This window comes from Sorex araneus, chromosome 4, assembly GCF_027595985.1.
Source record: "Sorex araneus isolate mSorAra2 chromosome 4, mSorAra2.pri, whole genome shotgun sequence".
Taxonomy (NCBI): domain Eukaryota; kingdom Metazoa; phylum Chordata; class Mammalia; order Eulipotyphla; family Soricidae; genus Sorex; species Sorex araneus.
The window spans coordinates 12296033-12320116 of record NC_073305.1 but is presented as its reverse complement, the minus strand read 5'-3'; the positions used below and the strand labels follow the sequence as shown (position 1 = coordinate 12320116).

Here is a 24084-nt window from a genome sequence, read left to right as displayed (position 1 = left end):
GGTGGTGTTAAGTTTCCACTGATGACAATTTATAGCGGTTAATGAATTTATTTACCTCCTCACCCTCCTTCTTCATTACAATTAAACCCAGTTCATCGCTGTGTTCCCTAGGGCGGGGTCTCCGCTTGCTGGAAAGTGACAGCGAGACCACTTTGCTGAGTGAATGAAGAGCCATTCATTGCCTCTATGTGCCCTGCTCGGCCTCCCTGGTGGCCACTTGGTCTCAGAACATCACCCCTGACTTTGTTTCCAAAATATTTATTTATTTAGGCTTTTTTGGTTCAGGCCCAGCGATGCTCAGGGTTTACTCCTACCTCTGCGCCCAGGGATCACTCCTGGCGGGCTCAGGGGACCCTAGGGTTGTCGGGATGGAACCCGGCTGCGCCACGTGTAAGGCAAGCGCCCTACAGGGGGTGTACTATCATTCCGGCCCCCCAAAACTTCTCTTCCTAAAGCGAGCGTCCGTCCCCGACGTCCATCCCGCCGCTCGCGGCGCGGTTAACTCCCCCAGTCCTTGCTGGGGTCCAGCACGCGTTCCCCGGAGCGGGCACCACGCCTCCCTTCCCTCGCCGCTGACCGCCGAGCCCCGCGCCGCGGAGACTACAGCCCCCACAATGCCCCGCGCCGCCCGCGCCGCCTGATTGGCTGGCGCGGGGCCGGCGGCCAATGAGGCGCGAGTTTTTTGGCTCGTGCCGCCGCGCCCGGAAGAAGCGCGCACGCCGGGGCCCGCCGCCACCCGGCGTCTGTCCGGTTGCTCCGGGAGCCGGTCTGTCCGCCCGCCTCCGGCCATGGGGAGCATCGAGAGCAGCGAGGCCCGCAGGGTGTCCTTCGGCATGGACGAGGAGGAGCGCGTCCGGGTGCTGCAGGGCATCCGGGTGAGCGCGCGGCGGGGCCGGGGGGCGCCGAGGCCGTGGCCGGCCCGCGGGGAGGGGCGGGCCTCGCTCGTCGGACTCCTCCCAACGCTTCCCCGCCGCGGGCAGTGGCCCCCAGGGGCGCGGGGGCCTCCGCCGGGGGAGTGGGGGGCGGTGGCCGCTTCCCCGCCTCACCCCCCGCCCCGGCGCCGGGCGCGAAGGCGCGGGGAGCTGGGGGCCCACCGCCCCGGAGGCTCCGATCGCTCAGGCAGCGGCCAGCTCGGATCTTACCGGACCCCGGTCTGTGCCCCGGGCCCCCCTTGGCGCTGCCATGCTGTGTGGCCGCGAGGTGCGGCCCGCCCTGGTCCACCACCGCCCTGGGCGCGCGGCTTGCACCCCGCCCCCGCCGCCGCCGTCGGCCCCGCGCGACGTCTGCCCGAGTTGTGCATCAGATCATGTGCCCCATTCCCATCCCCGTTTTCCTTCCCTCCGAGGGGGCATCCGAGTGCTCACAGCGGTGCCCACCACATCGCATGGCTCTTCTGTCACCGCCGGTCCTGCATCCCTTCACCCTCCGCCCCTCCCGATCCCAGCACCCCACCCCACGCACCTGCCAGGTCCTCTCGCCCAGCCCCTGCCCCCGCCCTCCTCCCCCTCCCCCGTACAACCTGGAACTCCTCCTTATCTGTTGTTTCTTTAAAAGAGCACGCACCAGAATTTGGAAGGTGTACCCTGCTGCTTCCCGGTCTTTCTTAAGACTGGCCCGATTTGGAAGTCTGTCCCCAGAGCCTAGGAGAATTATAAAAGCAGCCCCCGTTTGAGTGCTTGGAGTGGGGGGATGTCACTATCGTTGATCCCCCTTTAGGCATCTTTGCCTGCTCCTTCTTTTGTGGAGGGCACTCTTGGCAGTGCTCTGGGGAGCATGTATTTGTGTATTTGGGGGGATTGAGTCTGGGGCTTGGTGACCAGATGCGGGGCTCTCCAGCCCTCTGGACTACCCCCCCCCCCACCCCCCATCTTCTCTGTGAGAGAAGAATTCTAGTAGCCTATGCTCGGGACAGCTGCCCTGAATGATGAGGTCACTCTCTAGGGTCACCTGGGTGACTGGGACTGAAGCAGACCACCCTCGAGTCTGCCCATGCCCGTGCCCGCCAGGCAGCGTCTGGCATCTCCAGGGCTGCACTCTTAGATGGGGGCCGGAGTAAGTGACTGTGCGGAGCTGGGTGTAGGGGAGCTAATTAGGGGGGTGACTCAGGGAAAATGCCAGGAGGTCAAGCTTCTGGGCAGGTGCTTATTAGCTGTATGACCTGTGTGGCATGGTTGCCAAAATATTATTTTTTTAATGGAATCTCTGAGAGAGACACAGTTTTAACAGTTACAGAGCTGTTCATGGTTGGGTTCACTTCCAACACACACTTCTCTCTCTCTCTCTCTCTCTCTCTCTCTCTCTCTCTCTCTCTGTCTTTGTTCTGTCTCTGTCTCTCATTTTCCTGTGGTTTGCAGTACTGTTATTGAAAGGGTATCGTGCATATCCCTTTACCTCCTTTCAGCACTCAGTTCTTGTCCAGAGTGATCATTTTCCATCTATCATCGTCATAGTGGTCCCTTCTCTGTCCTAACTGCCCTCCCCACCTCCTGGCCCCTGGCGGCACGCTTCCAACCCTGGACCAGTCCTGACCCTCATTTCTCTGGTCTTTCATTATTCTCAGACTGTGTTTTTTCATATCCCTCAAATGAGTGCGATCCTGTGTCTGTCCCTTTCCTTGGGACTCACTTCACTCACGTAACACTCTCCGTGTCCATCCGCGTGTAAGCAAATTTCATGACTTCCATTTTTCTTAATGGCTGTGTAGTATTCCACTGGGCCACCACCGTTTTTAAAAAGTGGGAGAAGAGAATGATAATGATCAGTGATGCATAAGAGAGAATGAAAGTGTGTCTGGAAGTATTGAGTAAAACCAGTGTTTTTGGAGACTTCTCTGAGCTAGCCTACTTGCCCCCCTCCCTCCCTCCTTCCTCCCTTCCCTCCCTCCCTCCTCCCTTCCTTGCTTTCTTCCCTCCCTCCCTCCCTCCCTCTGCTTGCATGCCTGGTTTGAGAGGGAGGTCAGAGGAAAGAGTATGAGAATAAAGTGTTTTGGTACAGCGATTTTTTATTGCTAGCTGAAGGGTGCGGAGCCCCTTGCCTTTAGACCGCTGAATGAAAACCAATAAGAATACCAGTGGTGAGCCGAATGACAGGGTCACTTAGCAGAAGCTAGCTGCCACAAAAGAATCTCTGTCCCAGCGCTCTTCAGAGCAAGTGAAATATTCGGAAAGACCACTTACATTTAATTCCCCCCTCCTGCACCCCCCTCCCCTTGACTGGTCCTGGAAAGTGCCCTAGTTCCCTTAAAATTAAATGCTGGGGTCTTGCTGATTTGCACGCTTATTTGCATAAATTTACATACCGAGTTCAAGCCCTAATTCCATGGAAGGTAAAGAAATTTAATTAATGCAAAATGTTGCAATTAAATTCAGCTCCAGTTTTCAGCCCAAGCATGTGTGAAATACATAAAGATTTCAGTTTATCAGCCTCCTCCAATGAGAGCCAGCAGTGGCGCACCGAGTCTCTCTGTCTGTCTGCCCGCCCGCCCGCCCGCCTCTGCCCGTCTCCGCAGCCACCTCTGATAATGCAACTGCAGTTGCTTGTGGTTAAAGTCCCACTCCTGTTCCCCGGCCTTTCGCTGCCGCCCGTCTCAGGTCACTTCCTGGCCTGCTGCTTCCACTGTGTCTGAGGCCCCTCGTTCCCCCTGCACCTGTCACCCTGTCGAGGTTCAGTGCCCAGGTGTAGAAGTCCGCAGGTTCACCCGTGTTTGCCAGCGCTGTCACCCACCCACTACCACCCCCCTGTCACCTGGGCTCCTGGTTTCCTGTGCTCCTTACATGCCAAGTCTCACCAAGGCACTAGGAGACAGGGCACAGTGACCCTGTCCTCTTAGACCTCAGCCCAGTGTGGGGTGTGTGTGTGTGTGTGTGTGTGTGTGTGTGTGTGTGTGTGTGTGTGTGTGTGTGTGTGTGTGTGTGTGTGTGTATGGGGGGGGAGGGACAGACCAGAAACAAAGATCCAATAAACAAACAAGAAGACAAATAGCAAAGGCTATGAAGGCATGGTCATTGGCACCTTCCTAGGTGGGCGGGGGGTGGGGGCCAAGGCTGCCCCGAGTGGGCTGCATTGGCGAGAGAGTTGGCGGTGATGCAGAGCACATGCGGGCCTCCCGTGATGCCACTGTCCCCCTCTCTGAGGTCCCAGCAGTTAGTGGCCCAGCTGGGCACCCAGCCGCTGAGCCGGTGGTTGGGGTCCTGTGGACTTCCCAGGTGAGGGTGGGCTCACAGGGCTGGCCCACGGGACCCCCGAGGCCGAGCTGTGGTTCGAAAGTAATTAGCTTTGGATTTTGGCCAAGGTGCCTTTTTTCTTCACTCAAAAAATCTTGTTTCAAGCCACACCCTGGAGGGCACAGGGTGTGCCCTTGGCTCAGAGCTTGGGGGCTACTCCTGGCGGTGTCTTGGTCCCGGGGGTCCAACCTGGGCCTCCGGCAGGCAGAAGTGTGCACGGGCCCTTTGAGTCATCTCCTGACCCCGTTCCCTCCCTCCTTCCCTCCCTCCCTCCCCCCCCCACCCCTTTGTGTGTTGTGTCCGTGCCAGGGCTCTAACCCAGGACCTCACAGATGCGAAACTTACGCCCTGCCAACTAGCGGAGCCACCCACATCTCCGGCCCCCTTTTCTTTTCAAACAGTGTCATTGTGACGTGTTTTGCACATCATGAAATGCACCCGTTGGATGCCCTCGCAGTCAGATGGCAGGATCTTTACCAGACTGAGGGAGTAGAGGGATGCTCGCAGGACCCCCGCCCTCCCGGGCCCAGCTGCCCGCTGCTCCTGCCCGCACGCCTCTGCCTCCTCTGGGTCCTGGCCTTGCTGCGCGTGATGTTGGTCCCTGGGTGGCACAGCTCGTGCCAGAGGGTTGTTCCTCCGTCGTTGTGGGACAGTATCTGACTGAGGGCGGCTGTGCTGTATCTTATTTTGTTGTGACCAGTGATGGACATTTTGTTTCTCATTCCTGACTGTTCAGAATAATGCCTCTGTGAACACTTGGCATGGCTATGTTTTCCAGTTTTTTTTTTTTTTTTGGCTGGAGATGTAGATGAGGAGAATTGTTAGTTCAGAAGCTGGGCAGGCACTTGATGCCCCGGATTTGAATCCCGTCCCCCGCCACCACCCCTGTCCCACAGCTGGTTCATGCTCTTTGGTGACATTCTGTTCTGGTGGAATTTGTTAAGTTGCTAGGTATGACATTTGATCGTTTTATTGATTTTATTTAATGTTTTAAATATCATAGTACCACGATTTACCAAATTGTTCAACCATTCAGTGTTCCAACACCCGTCCCACCCCCTAGTGTGCCCCTCCCTCCACCAGTGTCCCCGGTTTCCCACCCACCACCCCGGCCCGCCCCCTTGCAGGCACAAATAACTTTCCTTCATGTTTTGTTTGTTGCGATGCAGAGGCAAATGGCAAACCTTGGACCAACAAGCGTCCATGTCGATCATCGTTTTGTCTCACGCTGATGTCACTGTGGTCATTATCTGGGGGTCTCCCGGGCCGGCTGGTGCCAGCTGAGCCTTCTGGGCTGTTGTTTAGGCTTGCTGGACTTCTCTGCAACTTCCCCATCAGGTTTGCTGGCGTCCTCCCGGGCTCACAGTGACTGAAATTTGGAGATGTCGGCTGCAGGGTCCTGGAGCAGAGCTGGAACGATTTGGTGTCTCGGCCGCGTGAGGAGGTTCAGTTGGGGTCTGGGCTGTTTCCAGAGTCAGAGGGTGTTGGGGTCGGCTGCAGGCTGCAGTGGCTTCGGGCAGAAAGGGGAATCTGTCCGCACCTCCCTCCCGTTCTGAGAAGACCCCAGAGTTCTCAGCCCGGACCAGTCTTCCTGGGAAGGAAGATCCGGCAGCATCCTGTTGTTCTCGAGATTAGCTGTGCAGCTGGGCTGGTTCTCGGCCGGCCCTAACCTTTTATTTTTTTATTTTTTTTTTTTTGCTTTTTGGGTCACACCTGGCGATGCACAGGGGTTACTCCTGGCTCTGCACTCAGGAATTACCCCTGGGCGTGCTCAGGGGACCATATGGGATGCTGGGATTTGAACCCGGGTCGGCCGCGTGCAAGGCAAACGCCCTACCCGCTGTGCTATCTCTCCAGCCCCAAGGCCCTAACCTTTTAAAAAAGAGTCAGACTGTTAAAAAAGAGTCTAAAGCCTTGGTCCCGTTTTGCATGCCTAGCGACAGGCTGGCGAGGGTTCTGGCCTCTCTTGTCTCACCAAGACGCACTGTCCACTCTCTGCGTCCCTTCCCTCTGTGGTCGTTGCAGGGCGGGGGCTGCGGTGTGCCCCAGGCACAGATGGCGTGTAGGTGGTGCTGGAGATGGAGCTCTCAGACCCTCTGCCGAGGACCTTCCCAGCCCCCTTGCCTTGGCTACGGCGAGTTGGAGGGTGGGGAATGATGCCTCACTGCGGCCTGGGTTTGCAGATTCCTCGTAATCACTCACCTGCACCACTATCCGTGTGCCAATTTGCCTCCCGTGTACTGTTTTCTTTCTTTAAAAATGGCTTTTGGAGAGTTTGGGGCATTCCTGGTGATGGTGTGGGTTCTACTCCTGGCTCTGTGCAGCGGGGTCACCCCGGGCTGTATATAGGGAACCATGTGGTACTGGGGCTCGAACCCAGGCCTCTCACACACAGAGCCTGAGCTCAGCCCCTTGGGCTCATGCGCTCTCGCCTATCCAGATATTTTATTTGGTAAAATGCAATTCAGAACTTTTGCCTCTTTTAATTTGGGTTGGTTTTCTCTATTATTAGCACTGTCACTGTCACTGTCATCCTGTTGCTCATCGATTCGCTCGAGCGGGCACCAGTAACGTCCCCATTGTGAGACTTGTTGTTACTGTGTTTGGCATATCGAATACGCCACGGGGAGCTTGCCAGGCTCTGCCATGCGGGCGGGATACTCTTGGTAGCTTGCTGGGCTCTCCGGGAGGGGCGGAGGAATTGAACCCGGGTTGGCCGTGTGCCAGGCAAATGCCCTACCTGCTGTGTTATTGAGTTTTAATATTTTTATATTGGATGCAAACTTTATGATATGTAATATGTAATCCTAAGAGGATGCAAACTTATGTAATCCCAATAGATTTTTTTCGTTTTCTATATCTGTGAAGTGTATTTTAAGCATCTACGAAGTTAAATTTATCAATTGCTTCTTTTTCTAACTCCAGGTCATCAAATTTTTTTCCTCTGGGGGGTCCACACCTGGCTGTGTCGAGGACTTATTCCCGACTCCGTGCTCTCAGGGTTCACTCCTGGCGGTGCTGGGGACCCTGTGTGGTACCCGGGGTCGAACTGGACTTGGCCAGCGCCTTGCCCCCCGTCCTAGCTCTCCCACTTGCGCCCTGTTTTCTTCTGAGAGTTTGAGAGCTGATACGCACAGATTATTGCGTATGTTGTTAGTTAAGACTTTCAATCAGGGTTTGGCAAGGTTTTTCGTGAATAGCCAGATGGGAAATCAATTCAGCTTGGCTGACCAGAAGGTCTTTATCACCATGCTGGTCCGCTGATGAACATAGCCAGAAATACTCTGGGAAGAAATGGGCTGAGCTTTTCCCACTCACCGCTCTCGCAGGCACGGTGAACGTACCAAACACCCGCTGGGCTTTTTGTAAGAAACGTGGCAGGCATCGGCCCCATGCAGTCACACGGTTCAAGGCAAGCAAGGACTCTCCGTGTGCCCGGGAAGGCGGCGTGATGACGGGAAGCAGAGTGGTTACAGGGGTCAGACCAAGCCGATTTTCTGGGAAAAGGCGACAGTGCCAGAGCAAACTGTGTTGAGGCGGGGCCGGAGCGATAGTACGGTGGGAAGGGTGTTTGCCTTGTGCGTGGCAGACCCGGGTTTGATCCCCGGCATCCCATAGGGTCCCCTGAGCACTGCCAGGAGCGATTCTTAAGTGAAGAGTAGGAGTAAGCCTGGAACATTGCTGGGTGTGACCCAAAGGACAAACAAACAAACAAAACAAAACAAAAACCCTATGTGGAGGTTTGAGTGCGTTGAGCCCAGCTGCAGAGGTCAGAGAAGGGTGGCCAGCGGGAGAAGGGGGGAGGGGGACGCGGAGAAAGGAACCTGGGACCCAGTTCCTAGCCTCATCTTTTGTTACGAAGACAGAAATCTTGGGCTGTGTGAAACTGGGGAGCAGTTGGTGTCTGAGGAGGGAACTGAAGCGCTGCCACGAATAAACGCTCCCTGAGAGGCCAAAAAAAAAAAAGGAGAAATGGGCGGAGCTTTGTCCCTGGAACATCACATGAAAAGCAGCCAGTCCTGTCCCCAGCAGCAACGTTCATTTATTCAGAAACAATAGCACCAGGGCCATTTGGGAGCCCGAGAGATAGGGTAGGGCTGGGGGCACATAGCTTGCGTGTGGCAGACCCTGGTTTGATCCCGGCACCTCGCAGGGTCCCCTGAGCACTGCCGCCTGCGAGCCCATTGCTATTGGGTCTGGCCCAGCACCGTCAGCCCTGGCAGTGGGCCACTTGGGAACTTGGTCTCCTGGTGAGGCAGTGGCCCACGCTGGATTGAGGAGGAGCGGCCGTGAGAAAGACGCCCGGGAGGGGTCGGGAGCGCGGCTGGCGTGTGGCGGCTGCTCGTGCAGCCTCCTGACGTGCGTGGCCTCGCACACTGGGGATGCGGCTTTGGGAGCGGCCGCGCCTCCCGCTGGAGGGGTGTGTGCCGTGATGGTGCGTGAGGGCGTGCGGAGGCTGCCAGGTGCCCTGTGTGCGCGTGTGGCCGAATGGGTGCTCGAGGGCTCAGTTGTTTCTGAACGACAGTTTTCGGGTCCCTCTTTATGACGCTGCTTGGACCCGTTTGCCTCCGGCTCTGGCTCTCTGTGGCACTTGGAACTAAACCTGTGGTGTTGTCGCTGTTTTTCTGTCTTTTTTTTTTTTTTTCTTTTTGGGTCACACCCGGCAATGCACAGGGGTCATTCCTGGCTCACACACTCAGGAATTACCCCTGGCGGTGCTCAGGGGACCCTGTGGGATGCTGGGATTTGAACCTGGGTCGGCCGCGTGCAAGGCAAACGCCCTCCCCGCTGTGCTATCACTCCAGCCCCTCTTTTTTTTTCTTTTTGGGTCACTCCCGGCGATGCTCAGGGGTTCCTCCTGGCTCTGCACTCAGGAATGACTCCTGGCGGTGCTCGGGGGACCCTATGGGATGCCAGGGATCGAACCCGGGTTGGCCGAGTGCAAGGCAGACGCCCTCCTTGCTGTGCTGTTGCTCTGGCCCTGGTCTCAGGGTGCCGCGAGGGATTCGCCTGCGTCAGTAGGTGGCCGTAGACGAGTCTCCGCTGCCGAGACAGGCCTTCCACGTTAACGCTCGTGGGCCTGGTTGCTTTCCCCGGAGCCAGCCCTGCGGCCGCTGTGGCCCGTGGTCCTTGCTCCTCCCTGATCACGGCCGAGGAGGCACGGGGAGCAGGACCGCCCCTGACTCCCGCCTTCCCAGGCCTTTGCCACTTGAGGTGTGGTCTCCGGGTCAGGCATGCGCGCGGCCTCTGCCGGCAGTGGTAGCCCCAGCTGCTCCGCTCAGGGCCAAGGTGGACAGGATGGTGTGGGCTGAAATCTGGCGCGGGGGGGGGGCTCAGGAGACGCCGTCGCCAGCTCCGGGCCTGCGGGGTGAGCCTGAGGCGGCCCCGTGACTGCACGTACGTGGCTGCGGGTTGCTCCGTGCAGAGTTGCCACGTCAGTCAGCCGCAGGAGCCTGTCGGCCCAGACCCACGAGTGTGGTCCTCCCTGTGGTACCCGGGACGGAACCCCGGGCCACACCTGCCAGGCCGACTCTCCCCGCCTCGGCCTCCCCGTCTAGTCTCCAACGGGTGCAGCGGCGCCGCTCTGTCTGGCCTTGCTGTGCCCGCGCTTCTTTCCCTGACGAGGACCACGGCCGAGGAGTTGGGAGGCCCGCAGAGTCTCACCAGGGGGCCTCGGGGTGCTAGATTCGAACTCAGAGCCTCACACATGCTGGGTGTGTGCTCTGCCATTGGTCCCCTCCCTCCTCCCCCCGTCCCTCATTGTACATTTATTTATTTATTTATTTATTTATTTATTTTGGTCTGGGCTGGAGCAATAGCACAGTGGCAGGGCGTTTGCCTTTCACACTGCCGACCTGTGTTCGATTCCTCCGTCTCTCTTGGAGAGCCCGGCAAGCTACCAAGAGTATTGAGCCCTCAAGGCAGAGCCTGGCAAGCTACCTGTGGCGTATTGGGTATGCCAAAAGCAGTAACAATAAGTCTCTCAATGAGAGACGTTACTGGTGTCCGCTCGAGCAAATCGATGAGCAACGGGATGACAGTTATAGTGATTTTTTTGGTCCACACCCAGCTGTGCTCACGGATTACTCCTGGCTCTGCACTCAGGGACCCTGTGGGATGCCGGGGATCCAACCCGGGCTGACCGTGTGCAAGTCAGACGCCCTCCCCGCTGTCCTGTCGCTCCGGCCCCTGCTTCTTCCCTTTCACCCGTCTTCTTTCCAGCGTTGGCTGGAACCCAGCCCCGGGAGGGACAGGGTGACGGGTGTGAGCGCCCTGGCCTGATGCTGTCTGGGACAGGAGCCTCGACTCGGCCGTGCTGTCAGATGGAGGCTTGTCAGACAATCATTTAATAACGCATCCTGTCACTGCTCTGTCCTTGTCTCCTCCTGGCTAGAGAGCAGAGGCCGCGCGTCATTGTGACAGCGTTGAGGTCAGTGGTGTGTCCACGCTGGATCGCTTGCCCGGCGCTGATGGGCCCACGATCCTCTGGGCCAAACTGGCCCTCGCCAGCCTTGCCCTCTGCTCCTCTCCCTTCACGCCCCCTCCCGCTGGCTCTGCCGACAGCCCTTGGGCGTGTGTCCGTGGGGCCGGGGCGGCTCCTTCCTGTGCCTCTCGTCTCGCCTTCGCTGGCACTGCGGGCGGGGCGGTGAGTCCCGACGGCCCCGGGTGAGGTCCGTCTCCTCCGTGCAGGGTGGGCACGGCAGAGCGTCCCGCTGCCCTCGGTACCGTCCTTCCCGCTCGAGGGCGCAGGCCTGGGCTGGAAGAGTCGGAAACAGCGGGGGCGGGGCGGCGGGGGGCGGCAGGGAGCCCACTGTTTCTTTTCTTCTCTTTTGTTCTGGTTTCGGGGCCACACTGCAGTGCTCAGGGCTTATTTCTGGCTTTTTAAAAAGAATTTTTTAATTTTATAAAGTAGTTCACAATATTTTATTACGTTAATATTCAGACTCCAATCCCACCACCATGACACCTTCCCACCACCGTGTTTCGGGTGTTTCCATCCCGAACCCCAATCCCTGCCCCAAAGCAGACCCGAAATCATATAATATTTCCCTCTAAGGCTGGTTGCTTCCTAATTTGAATCCCATCAAATGTGGTGCGGTGCTCCTGGGGTCTGGGTAGGGCGCGGCCTATGAAGCGTCCAGGGAAAGGCCACTCGCGGGTGGGGAGCGGCCTTGAGCATGGCGGTGGCTTTTGGCTGTGGGCCAGGTGCCTTGGGGCGGGAAGGGCTCTCACCCGCCCCGTGGGGGTCAGGGGGCAGGGTTATGGCGAGCAGCACGTTATGCTCCCTTCCGGGGGAGGGAAGGACATCGATTTCTGTCTTTTTTGCTCAGGGCTCACTCCTGGTGGGCCCGAGGCCAGGGGACCATACGAGGTGCCAGCGGTTGAACCCGAGTCAGCCGCGTGCAGGGCAAGTGCCCTGCCCACTTGACTGTCTTTCTCGTCCCCCAGACCAGTTTCAAAGTGGCCGATACCACCTGCCTTCTCTGGGGTGGTGGACCTTGGGGTGGGGTGTACACTGTGTTGGCTTAAAGAAGGTACATTTCCAGGGAGTCACTGATCTTTTTTTCCACCACCCCCCGAAAAGGCAGTGGTAGGCCAGGTCAGTTTGGGAGCCTCTGCTGTAAGTAGGGTGCTCTGAAGGCCCGGGCCCCCGGCAAGTGGACTGTCCCTGAGCGCCCCAGCTCACTGAGGGGGCTGGTGGTGGGGGGCTGGGGGCGGATCGAGCACCTTCCAAGGGTTTGCTTGTCCCTCCCCTGTAGCTGTTTCCTTAATAGCGTTACCCCGGTAGCATCCCCGACCCTCCCAAACGCAGTGATGGACCCGCGTCAGTTTCCGCTTCACGCTCCCGGCTGCTCCCGGAAGTGGGAATCCTCGCAGCCTTCTCCCCTGCTCTGAACAGTCTGGGAGCAACAGCCACGGAGACGCACAGCCACTGGGTAGTTCCCCGCCCTCCGGAGTGCCTCTGGGCTGTTCCCTCGGGTGGCAGTCAGGAGGCTGTGTCCCAGGCCCCGGGGTCCCGCCAGGTTGCAGGGACTGCCCCCTGCCCCCAGTGCCCGAGCCCCCCCACCCCCCACCTCCTGCTCTCCCCGCAGCTCCTCTGCTCTCCTGGATGGTCCTGCCCGCGCCCTGCCTCAGTGCCTCCCCATCCCATGCCTCAGTGGCTGCTCCCTTTCCCCTGCACGTGGAGGCCACGAGCTTCCGGTTCTCGTGGGGGCACCCCGTGGACCATCCCCCGGCTCCCTGCAGACGTGGGGGTGTCGGAGCAGCTGCAGCTGGCCAGGCCTCGTGCCAGCCCTGCCTCTCGCCGCTCCTTTCCCTTCCCGATTATGTCCGTGTGGTGTTATCACTCCGAGTAGTAGTAGCGGTGGTAGTAGCCTCCTCGGAGTGGGGTTGTGCCGTGCTGGGGTTCGAGCCCGGGGCCTCTCACACGGAAGCCGCATGTCCTGCCCCGTCCCGGATGCCTGAGGCTCGGCTCGAGTGTTTGCAGGCCGTTTCTCCGTGTCCCTCGGTTTCCCCTCCGCGTCCCAGCCCGGACCCTTCTGTCCCCTCCTTGGCCGGCCCATGGCCCCGTGCGTTCTGCCTCCCCGTGTCCTCGCCGCCCGGGGCAGGGGGACGTGTTGGTGTGGAGCTGGCCTCAGGCAGGGGCTCGAGGAGGGGGCCAGGCACACCGCACTGTGGCTTGCCCCCTCCCTGCTCTCTCCCCCGTGGCCCGTTCCCAGCTTCTTGGGGCCGTGCCTGGCCGGGCGGACGCTCACCGGCTCTCCCGTCCTTCCTGTCGTGCCCTGCTTCTTGTGGCCTCTGATCAAAGGCAGGACCCCGCCGGGCCGGCTCCCAAGGCTCCGTGCCGGGACCGTGTGAGCTTCCCGGCAGGCCTGGCCGTGTCCTGCCCACGGTCTCCGGCTGCCCCTTCTCGGCCTCTTCTCTTGCTCTGTTTTTACCTCCTCAGGGGAGCCCTCTCTGCTGTCCCCTCTCTGCCCACTCCCCGTGGTGCCCACTGGGGCATCACCGATTCTTCCCTTCCCTGCTCAGGGCCCCTCAGCCGCTGCCTGCCTGTCTCCGTCCCCAGCCTCAGGCCCAGAGCTGGGCAAACAGTTTGACCAAGACATGCTTGGAGGGCCCGAGCGGAAGCACAGCGGGGAGGGCGTTAGCCTTGCAAGCGACCGACCCGGGTTCGATCCCCAGCAACCCAGAGCACTGTCAGGAGTGATTCCTGAGTGCAGAGCCAGGAGTAAGCCTGGAGCATTGCCAGGGGTGACCCAAAAGCCAAAAAACAAAACAAAACAAAAAACAACCCAGCACAAAAAAAAACAAAACACCGAGACAATCTTGGTTGTGTCTTTTAAATCTGAGCCACAAGTCCACACACCTAGTGTTTAAAAAATTAATTGGAAATAATTGCCAAATGTAAAAATGCGAAACTTTATATAAATTCTATTTTTAATTAATTTTAATATAATTTTTTTGGGGGGTGGCCAGTGTGGAGAGTGGTCTCTGCCGCCGTCCGATGCGATGTGGCTGCCCTTCTGGGGGCGCTGCACGCAGCCACTGTCCCTGCCGCCTTCCCCCCTGCCTGGCCAGTCCAATTCCTCTGTCGCTTGCCTGACCTCTGTGGGTATTTTGCGCCGGCCCCGTGGGGGTAGGCGCCCCCCCGGCCCCTGGCCCTGGCATTCTGGGGTTTGAATCTGGTGAGCAGCCGGTGGGTCTAATTTCAGCTCCTCGAAAGCCGAGGAATCAGGAGCCGAGTCTCCACGGCAACCGCCTCCGGTGGGGAGAGGCATCGTCGCAGACTCGGGGTGGGCAGCGTGCCTCTCTGGGCACCGGGGGGTCTGGGCACCGGGAGCACCGGCGGACCCCGAGTGTCTGCGGGCGTGGTGCTGGAAAGCGTCACGGTGCCCAGCCTCTCGGGAGAGCTGGGCGCAGCCTTTGCTCTCTTGGCACCTCGTGGGACGTCAGTGAAGGGTGCCCGGGGCTGTGCGTGCAGCCGCCCCCTGCCCACAGACGCTACCTGCCCTTTCTCCAGCCCCGTGTGGATGCCGGCGGGCCCCCGGCCCGTTGGTGCGCCAACGCCACGGCGAGGGAGCTGCCTGCGGGCGGCCGTGGCTCATTGCGCCGAGATCAGGAGCATCTTATCATCCCATTGAGTTTCTGTGAGGTTTGGGGGCCCCACCTGGCGATGCTGTGGAGTCACTTGTGGCTCTGCACACAGGAATCACTCCTCGAGGTGCTCGGGGGACCCTGGGCGATGCCGGGGATGGAACCCGGGCCGGCCGCGTGCAAGGCAGACGCCCGAACCTCTGTGCTATCGCTCTGGCCCACTGAAGAGCATTTTAAGATCGGAAAGAAATTCTGCTCCTGAGTGCGTGACGCTCCCCCGGCTCCCTCTGCCCTGGCCGCAGCGGCGGTGTCTGGGGGAACATGTGCCCTGCAAGGCTGTCGGTGTGACGACGGGCTCGCGCACAGGTGTGCTCGCGCTGTGCTCTGCATACAGTGCCCGCCTGCCCACCAGGCCCTGCACTTCCCGTGCGTGGTGCTTGCCGGGGTCACGCACTCTCAGTGGTGGGGTGCTGGGGGGGTGGCCTCACTGTGGGAGGCCCCCAGGGTCAAACTCGGGCTGCACTCTTGCAGGGTGGGCGCTTCTGCCCCCGAGTCCGCCCTCCTGCAACTGTTTTTTTTTTTTCCTTTTTGGGTCACACCTGGTGATGCTCAGGGGTTACTCCTGGCTCTGCACTCAGGAATTCCTCCTGGCGGTGCTCGGGGGACCAGATGGGATGCTGGGAATCGAACCCGGGTTACCCGCGTGCAAGACAAACGCCCTCCCTACCTGCTGTGCTATTGCTCCGGCCCCTGCAAGTGCTTTTATTCACCCTGACCCTGGCTCTTCCCCACCCCACCCCACCCACCCCACCCCAGCCTGTCTCTGCCGGGACCCATCCAGTGTCCCCCAGCTCGGTTCCTTGTGCCGCTTTGCTCCCGAGTCTTGGCGTTACGAGAGTCTGTGACCCCCCAGGGGCGTCTTGCCCCAGGGACGCGGGAGTGCATGGAGGGCGGTTAGGGCAGGTGGTTCTAGGGTCCCCCTCCAGAGTGGGGTCCCCTTGGAACACAGGCGCTCTGCCGCCCCCTTCTGGGGCGCGTGGGCTCTGTGCCCCGAGGGGCGGCCCCTGGAGCTCGGGATTCCCGGACCCCTCTCCGGCTGCGACCCTCTTGCAGCTGCCCGTGGAGCACAGCTGCTCAGCCCCACCGGGAGCACCACCGGCTCCCCCGGAGCATGGGTCAGTGGCGTGGCCGTCCTTCACCGCAGCCCTTCTCTCCTTGGCGCTTCCTTTCAGCCCCTGTGCTGCTCCCTGCAGAAGGTGCTTTTTATTTTTAAACGCCGACTGTTTCCGGTTTCCCGCGGCGCCTTCAGGCTTTCTCCGAGCCTCTGTCCCTGGTTTCGTCCCTGTCTCAGAGGGCGTCCGAGCTGCCGCGGGGGCCTCCCTTGGGGTGGCCTTCCCACTGCCAATTTGGGGTCAGCGGCCGTCCTGCCCAGTTGCTCTGGGCCCCGGGTGGAGCCCGCCTGGCCGGTCCCCTCTGAGCCCCGCCCTGCACCTTTGCCCTCGTTCCCCCTGGAAGCCCTGTCCCTGCCCCTGGTGGCCGCCACCTCTGACCCCTTGGGGCACTGGCCCTGCGCCTCAGACTCCCCTTTCCGCATCTTGGGCGTGAGGAGGGGGGAGGCGGGTGTCTCCCGTGGGTGCTGGCCTGTGCGAGGGGGGGCGGTTTGCGGAGCGGGTGGCTGAGAAGGTGAGGGCAGAGCCTGGCGGGGGGGGGGGCAGTTGTGTCCAGGCAGCGGCTGCAGGGCATGGCCGTGGGTGGTGCCTCCTGCCGCCAGCCCGGGGGCAGACGGAAGCCGCGTGGCCGAGGCTCTGGTGCCACTTGAGTTTGCCTCGCCCTCGTGCCCCCATGAGGTGGAGACGGCGTCCGAGGGGCCGTCTGGCCGGGGGTCAGTGGAACCTTGGGCCAGCGGGGCCTCGGCCACCGCTGCGCTCACCCACCCCCAGGGAGGGGCCGCCGCGTGGCTGTGAAGTCTCGGGGTTGCTTGCTGTGCCGCCGTGTGCTGGGGTTCGAGCGTCGGTATGGGGCTCCCCGGGCTCGTGCCTGACAGCTGCGGTGCAGCCAGGACGCGCCGTGGCTGGGGCCGACAGCCCGCACCCGGACCCCCTCGGCCTGGAGAGCGCCGCCCTCCCCCTCCCTCAGGGGCCTCGGGCTGCGTGGAGAAGCGTCTGTCCGCAGCCTCATGGGGCTAGTGGGCCGGGGCGCGGTTCGGGGTGGCGGGTGTTGGGCAGCGGCCCTGGCTCCCCCGCATGCCAGGGGTCCCGGGGGGTGCGGCTGCCGCTGAGCTCTGGCTCCCCGGCCCTTCCCAGCTCCCCCCTTGTTACGGCGACGAGCCAGGGTGCCGTGGTGGGTGTCCCTGGGGTAGCGTGGCACGAGGTGGCTGCTGCCCTTCACCTGGGTTGTTCCACCGGCCTCCCTGGGCCTGGAGGGGCGGGCGGAGAGTGTCCAGGCCTCGAGCTTCCCTGAGGGGCCAGCGCCCAGTGGGCTGCTCCCTGCCCCGCTCCGTGCTCCCTGCTCTGTGCTCCCTGTGTCCTGCCTGTGCTCCCTGTGCCCCACCATGTGCTCCCTGCACCCTGCCCCATGCTCCGTGCTCCCTGCCTTGTGCTCCCTGCTCCCTGTCCTGTGCTCCCTGCTCCCTGCCCCAAGCTCCCTGCTCCCTGCATCCTGCCCCATGCTCCCTGCTCCCTGCTCCATGCTCTCTCTCCCTGCCCCGTGCTCCCTGCGTCCTGCCCCATGCTCCCTGCTCCCTGCATCCTGCCCCGTACTCCCTGCTCCCTGCTCCGTGCTCCCTGCTCCCTGCCCCGTGCTCCCTACATCCTGCCCCGTGCTCTCTGCATCCTGCCCCAGGCTCCCTGCTCCCTGCCCCGTGCTCCCTGCCCTGTGCTCCCCGTGGACCGCTTCACCAGGGCCTGTGCCTTCTTCCTGTCCCCGCAGGAGGCAGGTGGCCCAGAAAGGAGGCGTGTGTGTTCTCTGAGCCGCCGAGTGGTGTGGCAGGGACTCAGGTCCAGGCCCCGGGACCCCGAGCACGAGATCCCTGTGCGGCAGCCAGCCCTGCCTCAGACCCCTGTCGGGTCATGCACGACGCAGAGCTGAGGAGCTGCAGCCCTGCCGGGGGCCCCCAGGCCGAGGCTCCATGGGGCTCCTCCCGCCCGGCGCTGGTTGGGCCCCGCCGCCCCCAGCCCCTCTGCACGGCCGGCCCGATGGCGTGGTGACCCCGGGCCCTGGCGTCGAGGCCTCCAGTCTGCTTCTGCTGGTACAGGGAGCACTGTCCAGATGGTGTTTATTCTCGCGTGATGTCTGGGTGTGTGTGTGCATGTGTGTGTGTGTGTGTGTGTGTGTGTGTGTGTGTGTGCTTGCGTGCGTATGTATGTGTGCGTGTGTGTGTTTGTTGATTAAAAATATTACTGGCTGTATTTTGTGGCAACATTAAAAAATATTACGGATCTCCGACTGCCAGCAAGAAGCCTGCCAATGTTCCCTTCACCCCTCGCTCCGGGGAGCGCGGTTAGCGGGCGGCCCGGGCTGGGCGCAGGCTCCCGCCTCCCCCACCGCCATGGCTCGCCCGGGCAGGGCCCCGGCGGGGCCAGGCCCACCGTCCTTCTCCCCGGCCGGGGGCTGCCTGGCCCTGGGGCTCTGGGGCCGTGCGGGGCTTGTGCTGCCCCTGCCTTCTGCTCCCCGGGGGCTCACGTGCCCCAGGACCCAGCGTGTCGTGTCCATGGCATGGGGCGGGAGACCCCTGCGAGCCCCACCCACGCCTGGTTCCTGGAGCGCCCCGAGGACCCCCGGCCGCCGCAGAGCCTGCGTGTGAGTCTCCGGCTCCCAGGTAACCAGTCACCCCCATGCTGGCACATCTCCCCCTGCCGCCCGCCCACCCCACCCCGCATAAGGGCCTAGTGATTTGCAAAGTGCTCACGGTGCCGCATGAGCTTCGGGCGTCCGGCCTCACGCCGTGGCCGTTGCCTCCCTTCATTGCTCTGAGATCCGGCCCCTCACCTCCCCGCCCCCCCGCGGACCCGGCTTTCCTCCGGGCCTGAGAGTGGCTTCAGTCGTGCCGATGCACTTGCCTCATTGGCTCAGCGCGAGCGCGTGCGGGCCTTGCCCGGGACTCTCCGACGATTCCCACGTGGCCTCATCACCCACGTTCTGTCCACGTGGCACGCAGAAGGGCAGCGTCCGTCTGCTCTAACGCACGTCCGTCTGCTTTCTCCGCGGCAGCTAAGGCTGCTTCCCGGCCCGGCCGCCCCTCCCGGAGGTTTCTCTCCCCGAGTCTGGCACGGGCGGGAAGGCCGCTTCCTGGCCGCCGTCTGCCTGTGCTCAGACTTGCGGAAACACGCTCTCGGCGCGTTCTTCCCTCGACAGGGCCTGGCTGGGTGACGTGGGACGTGGGAAACGCTTTGCGTGGTTCTCCGCTTCCCTTTGCCAGGAAGCCCTGATGCAGGGGCCGTGTTTCTGGTGCTGCTGCTTCATCCCACTCTTTCTAGAACCTTCCTCTCCCACCGTAAGAGAGGGTCCAGCGCCTTCCTCCCCTGCCCGCTGTGGTGCCCCCAGCCCCCCTCAGTGCCTGCGCTCTCGGTCACATGGTCTGGCCTCCTGCTTCGGGCTGCCCGGGGTGGGGGGCTCGGCCTCTTTCTGCGCCCTCCATGGGGCAGGGCGCCCGGTGCCTCCAGCCCCTCGGGTCGGCCACGTCCTGTGGGGAGCGGTGTCTCCCGGTGTGCGGGTGCAGTTCAGCCGCAGCCCGCTCCCCCCTCCGGGCCCGGGGGCTGCCGTGGCTCGCCAGCAGCCCCCACAGGTGCGGGAAGGGTCCGCAGGGAGAGCTGCGGCCGGCGCACGTGGGGCCCAGCTGCAGGGGCCTGGGGCACTGTCCCGCTGACCACAGGCTGCGGGATCTCCCCATCCTCGCCAGCCCCGACCGGAAGCAGGTCCCGGCCTCTGCCCACGGGCTCGGCTGCCAATCACAGCCGCCCTGGAGCCGATGACACGGTTTCTCGGCTTCTCGTCGCCGTGGGACTTGGCTTCTCTCAGGGCACCTTCTAGTTTGCTAATTGATTGCTTGTCTCTCTTCTGCGGAGGAATCTGCTCTCTTCCCTCCCTCCCTCCCTCCCTCCCTCCCTCCCTCCCTCCCTCCCTCCCTCCCTCCCTCCCTCCTTCCTTCCTTCCTTCCTTCCTTCCTTCCTTCCTTCCTTCCTTTCTTCCTCCTTTCTCTCCTTCCTTCCTTCCTCCATTCTCTCCTTCCTTCCTTCCTTCCTTCCTTCCTTCCTTCCTTCCTTCCTTCCTTCCTTCCTTCCTTCCTTCCTTCCTTCTCTCCTTCCTTCCTTCCTTCCTTCCTTCCTTCCTTCCTTCCTTCCTTCCTTCCTTCCTTCCTTCCTTCCTTCCTTCCTTCCTACCTTCTCTCCTTCCTTCCTCCCTTCCTTCCTTCCTTCCTTCCTTCCTTCCTTCCTTCCTTCCTTCCTTCCTTCCTTCCTTCCTTCCTTCCTCCTTTCTCTCCTTCCTTCCTTCCTTCCTTCCTTCCTCCCTCCCTCCCTCCCTCCCTCCCTCCCTCCCTCCCTCCCTCCCTCCTTCCTTCCTTCCTTCCTTCCTTCCTTCCTTCCTTCCTTCCTTATTTCCTTCCTTCCTTCCTCCCTTCCTTCCTCCCTTCTCTCCTTCCTTCCTTCCTTCCTTCCTTCCTTCCTTCCTTCCTTCCTTCCTTCCTTCCTTCCTCCTTTCTCTCCTTCCTTCCTCCTTTCTCTCCTTCCTTCCTTCCTTCCTTCCTTCCTTCCTTCCTTCCTTCCTTCCTTCCTTCCTTCCTTCCTTCCTTCCTTCCTCCTTTCTCTCCTTCCTTCCTCCTTTCTCTCCTTCCTTCCTTCCTTCCTTCCTTCCTTCCTTCCTTCCTTCCTTCCTTCCTTCCTTCCTTCCTTCCTTCCTTCTTTCTCTCCTTCCTTCCTTCCTTCCTTCCTTCCTTCCTTCCTTCCTTCCTTCCTTCCTTCCTTCCTTCCTTCCTTCCTTCCTCCCTTCTCTCCTTCCTTCCTCCCTCCCTCCCTCCCTCCCTCCCTCCCTTCCTTCCTCCCTTCTTCCCTCCCTCCCTTCCTTCCTTCCTCCCTCCCTCCTCTCCTTCCTTCCTCCCTCCCTCCCTCCCTTCCTTCCTTCCTTCCTTCCTTCCTTCCTTCCTTCCTTCCTTCCTTCCTTCCTTCCTTCCTTCCTTCCTTCCTTCCTCCCTTCTCTCCTTCCTTCCTCCCTCCCTCCCTCCCTCCCTCCCTTCCTTCCTCCCTTCTTCCCTCCCTCCCTTCCTTCCTCCCTCCCTCCCTCCCTCCCTCCCTCCCTTCCTTCCTTCCTTCCTTCCTTCCTTCCTTCCTTCCTTCCTTCCTTCCTTCCTTCCTTCCTTCCTCCCTTCTCTCCCTCCTCCCTCCCTCCCTCCCTCCCTCCCTCCCTCCCTCCCTCCCTCCCTCCCTCCCTTCCTCTCTCCCTCCCTCCCTCCCTTCCTTCCTTCCTTCCTTCCTTCCTTCCTTCCTTCCTTCCTTCCTTCCTTCCTTCCTTCCTTCCTTCCTCTCTCCCTTCCTTCCTCCCTCTCTCCATTCTTTCCTTCCTCCCTTCCTCCCAGACTGTGCTGAGGGGCTGTTCCTGGCCCTCCCAGCCAGCTGGGCCGGCCGGCGGGTCAGTCCAGGGCCCGAGGCCACGCTCAGCGATGTTGAGGGGACCCTGCGGTGTTGGGGGTCAGACAGGGGCCAGCTGGCTGCGGAGCAGGGGCCTCAGCCCTTCTGTCTCTGCCCACCGGTTGTCGGGTTGTGTCCCTCCCGTGACTGAGTACTGAGTACTGAGCGTGCTTCTGTCTTTAAAAGTCACCTTCCTTATCGGACACGAGGAGCCGCCAGGGTTTCCTCGTGCTGTGGGCTGTTGTTTCAGGTGCTCGTGTCCTTTGATGCACAAAACGTTTCTTTTTCTCTGTCTCCTGCTGAGCCCAGGGAGGGCCTCGGGTGGGAGGCGTGACCTCTGCCCCTGCGCCCCGTCTCCCTGCCCGGAACTCTGCCCCGTCGATGAAGCCCACGAGTCTGGTTCTCCCTGTGGCATCCTGCCTACGGGTCCGTCTCGGGAGCCCGTCCTGGAGGCTTGTCCCCGTGCCTCCTTCTAAGGAGCTTGTCATTTTAGGTGACGCTCGGGCTTTGGATCTGCCTCGCGTTGGTTTTGTGTGACGTCCTTGTTCAGGGCCGGGGCCCCGCTGGGCTTCCCTGGTGCTGGCACCGGGGACCCGGCCTGTCCTCTAGCACAGCCCCCTGCGGGCCCCTTCCCGGCTCCTCATTGCCAGCGCTGCTGCGTGCCCGGAGGTGGGGTGGGGGGAGGGTGTGTGCACTCCAGTGGGGCCAGGGGGTGATGCCGGCCCCCACCGTGCCGGGCAGGTGCTCTGCCCTGAGGCACATCTGCGCCTGACGGTGTCTGTCTTTCCACAAGGCCGAGGCAGATGGAGAGTTTCCTGGCCTAAAGTCACCAGGGTGCGTCCCGTCCCGGGCACTCTGCCCTGTCTCGGTGGCACCCGGGGGTGCCCTTTGGCCCGGGCGGGCGGTCGCTGCTCTCGGGGGCAGCTCCTTTCCGCCTTTCCTCGCAGGTTCCTCCGTGCGTGGGGGAGCACCGCCCCCGGCCGGGGTCCGCGCGGGCAGCTGCCCGTCCTGCCTTTGGCCGTGAACTCGCCGTCTTCGGCGCCTCCCCCTCCCCCACTCCGCGATGCCGGCCCCATGCTAGGCTCTTAATAAATATTTACCGAAGTGAACCCTTAAGGGTTTTTATTCTGGATTTATCCCTCGCTTGCTATTTCATTTCAGTAAATGGTTTTATGACACCCTCATGCCTCTTTCACTTTGTCTCAAATGAAGGAGAGCTTTATCCCGTCTCTGCGAGGGGGAGGCGAAGGTGACAGGAGGCCCGCGGTGTGGGGGCGGGGGCAGGTGGCAGGGGACACCACGGAGCCCAGGTTTGGACGAGGTGGGTGGACGTTACCGTAATTCCCCGAGAGGCTGCGCACATGTGTTCATGGGGCAGGTCAGTGTGGCGGGGGAGGTGATGCCCCAGGATGGGCTCGCGGGAGTGCAGGTCGCCCAGATGTCCCTAAAGGAAGGGCAGGATCTGGACGGGGGAGTAGGTCCGGGGAGGGGGCAGAAACTGCCTCATGAGTTCAGCGGCATTGAGTCCCACTGAGGCAGGGGTACAGTGTGGCTGCGGAAGCAGGTGACTGCTGGCCTTCGGCGTGGCGCTCAGTGGGTCCCTGATGCCGGCACCGGCATCTTGAATCCAGGGAGCGACATCGAGTCGGGGCGGTGGGTGTGGGCTCGGGGGTGGGTGGTCTTCATCTGGGAGGTGGTCTTCACCTGCCCGGATTTCCAGGGTGACACTTGCCTCCCCCCACCCCCGTCTCCCTCCTCAGCTGTCGGAGAGTGTGGTCAACCGCATGAAGGACCCCAAAGCCGGACACCCGGCTGCATCTGCTCCTCCACCTGCTGCCGGGGCCACCCCCAAAGGCCGGGAGAAAGGTATGGTGGGCGCAGGGGGCGGGGGAGGGGAGGAGAGGCCGCAGGCCGGCCAGTGGCGAGCGAGTCACGGAGCTCAGGGGGCCCGCAGGAGTGCCCGGTCCCCAGGTCGGGGGCCAGCAGGCAGCCGGCGTGGACGGGCTCCTCGCTGCCCATCGGGTTTCCCTCAGAGCCCAGGGGGCGGGCCCGAGCTCCACGTAGGGGGTGGTCGCGTCCTGGGCCCTGCGTCTATGGTTCCCTGAGCTCAGCCCACTCCCGCCCCCACCCCAGCCACTGCAGAAGGGGGAAATGAGGCCCAAGGGCAGGGCACCCCGGAAGGAGCCGGAAGGAGCCATCCGACAGGCTGCTGCTGCCGGGCTCAAGGGGGCCCGCGCTAGGCGCTAGGTGGGAGGGAGGGAACTAGGCAGGAGGGAGGGGACGGCTCGGGTGCAGGCCTCAGGCCATGGGGTCCCCGCCCGGCTTCCTGCAGGCCGCATGGCGTGGTGTGTCCCCTCCTCCTTGGAGCCCGCGGCACAGGGCGGCGTCTGTGCTGTTCTCCTTGGCGATGGCCAAGAGCAGGAGCAGTTTCAGAGCGCAAGCCTGCCAGGTGCTGGGCGTGGGCAGCTGCTCCCACACAGCGTTCTGGGAACCGTCTGGGCCACGACCCGTCTCCCGAGGGCCCCCCTCTGTTGGCTGGCCCAGGGGCCCCGGCGCCGTGGGGAGCTGGTGTCCCCGGGGTGCCTGTCCCCGTGGTCGTCAGCATGTGCCCCTGCCACATGCCGGGCGTCTCTCCTGCGGGTCTCCCCCGAAAGGCGGGGCCGGAGGACGGCAGAGGCTGGGGCCGGTGGTCTCAGCCCTGCCTTCTGGCGGCGTGTGCCTGGTGCCTGGACCCCCCTCCCCCGGCACTGCCCCCCATGAGGAGCCGGGCTGGAAGCCGGCAGCGGGTGGTGCCAGGAGCCCGCCTGCCAGCACCGCCTCCCAGGCCCAGCGTGGCTCTGTGGCGGTGACTTCCTGTCGAGGGAAGGGCTTCACCGGGAGACCACCTTTGAACCGGGATCTGAAAGGTGGGGGGGGGGGCTAGGGGCTGGAGCGGTAGCACCTTGGGGAGGGTGTTGGCCTTGCACGCGGCTGACCCAACCCGGGTTCGAATCCCAGCATCCCATAGTGTCCCCCGAGCACCGCCAGGAGTAATTCCCGAGTGCAGGGACAAGAGTAACCCCTGTGCGTTGCCAGGTGTGACCCAAAAAGAAAAAAAAAAGGAAAGAAAGAAAGAAAGGTGGAGGGCTGGCGGAGAGACGGTTTGG

General features: G+C 61.9%; 1 protein-coding gene across 1 annotated transcript in view; it reads left to right on the top strand.

The window, feature by feature from the left end:
- The first annotated feature begins 687 nt into the window (after nt 1–687).
- CHCHD6 (coiled-coil-helix-coiled-coil-helix domain containing 6) overlaps nt 688–24084 on the top strand; it is a 194260-nt gene continuing 170863 nt past the window's right edge. Inside the window, exons 1-2 of the mRNA XM_055135794.1 lie at nt 688–875; nt 22699–22804. Coding sequence (XP_054991769.1) covers nt 789–875; nt 22699–22804 — 193 coding nt within the window. The 5' untranslated portion in view covers nt 688–788. The remainder of the gene's footprint in view (nt 876–22698; nt 22805–24084) is intronic.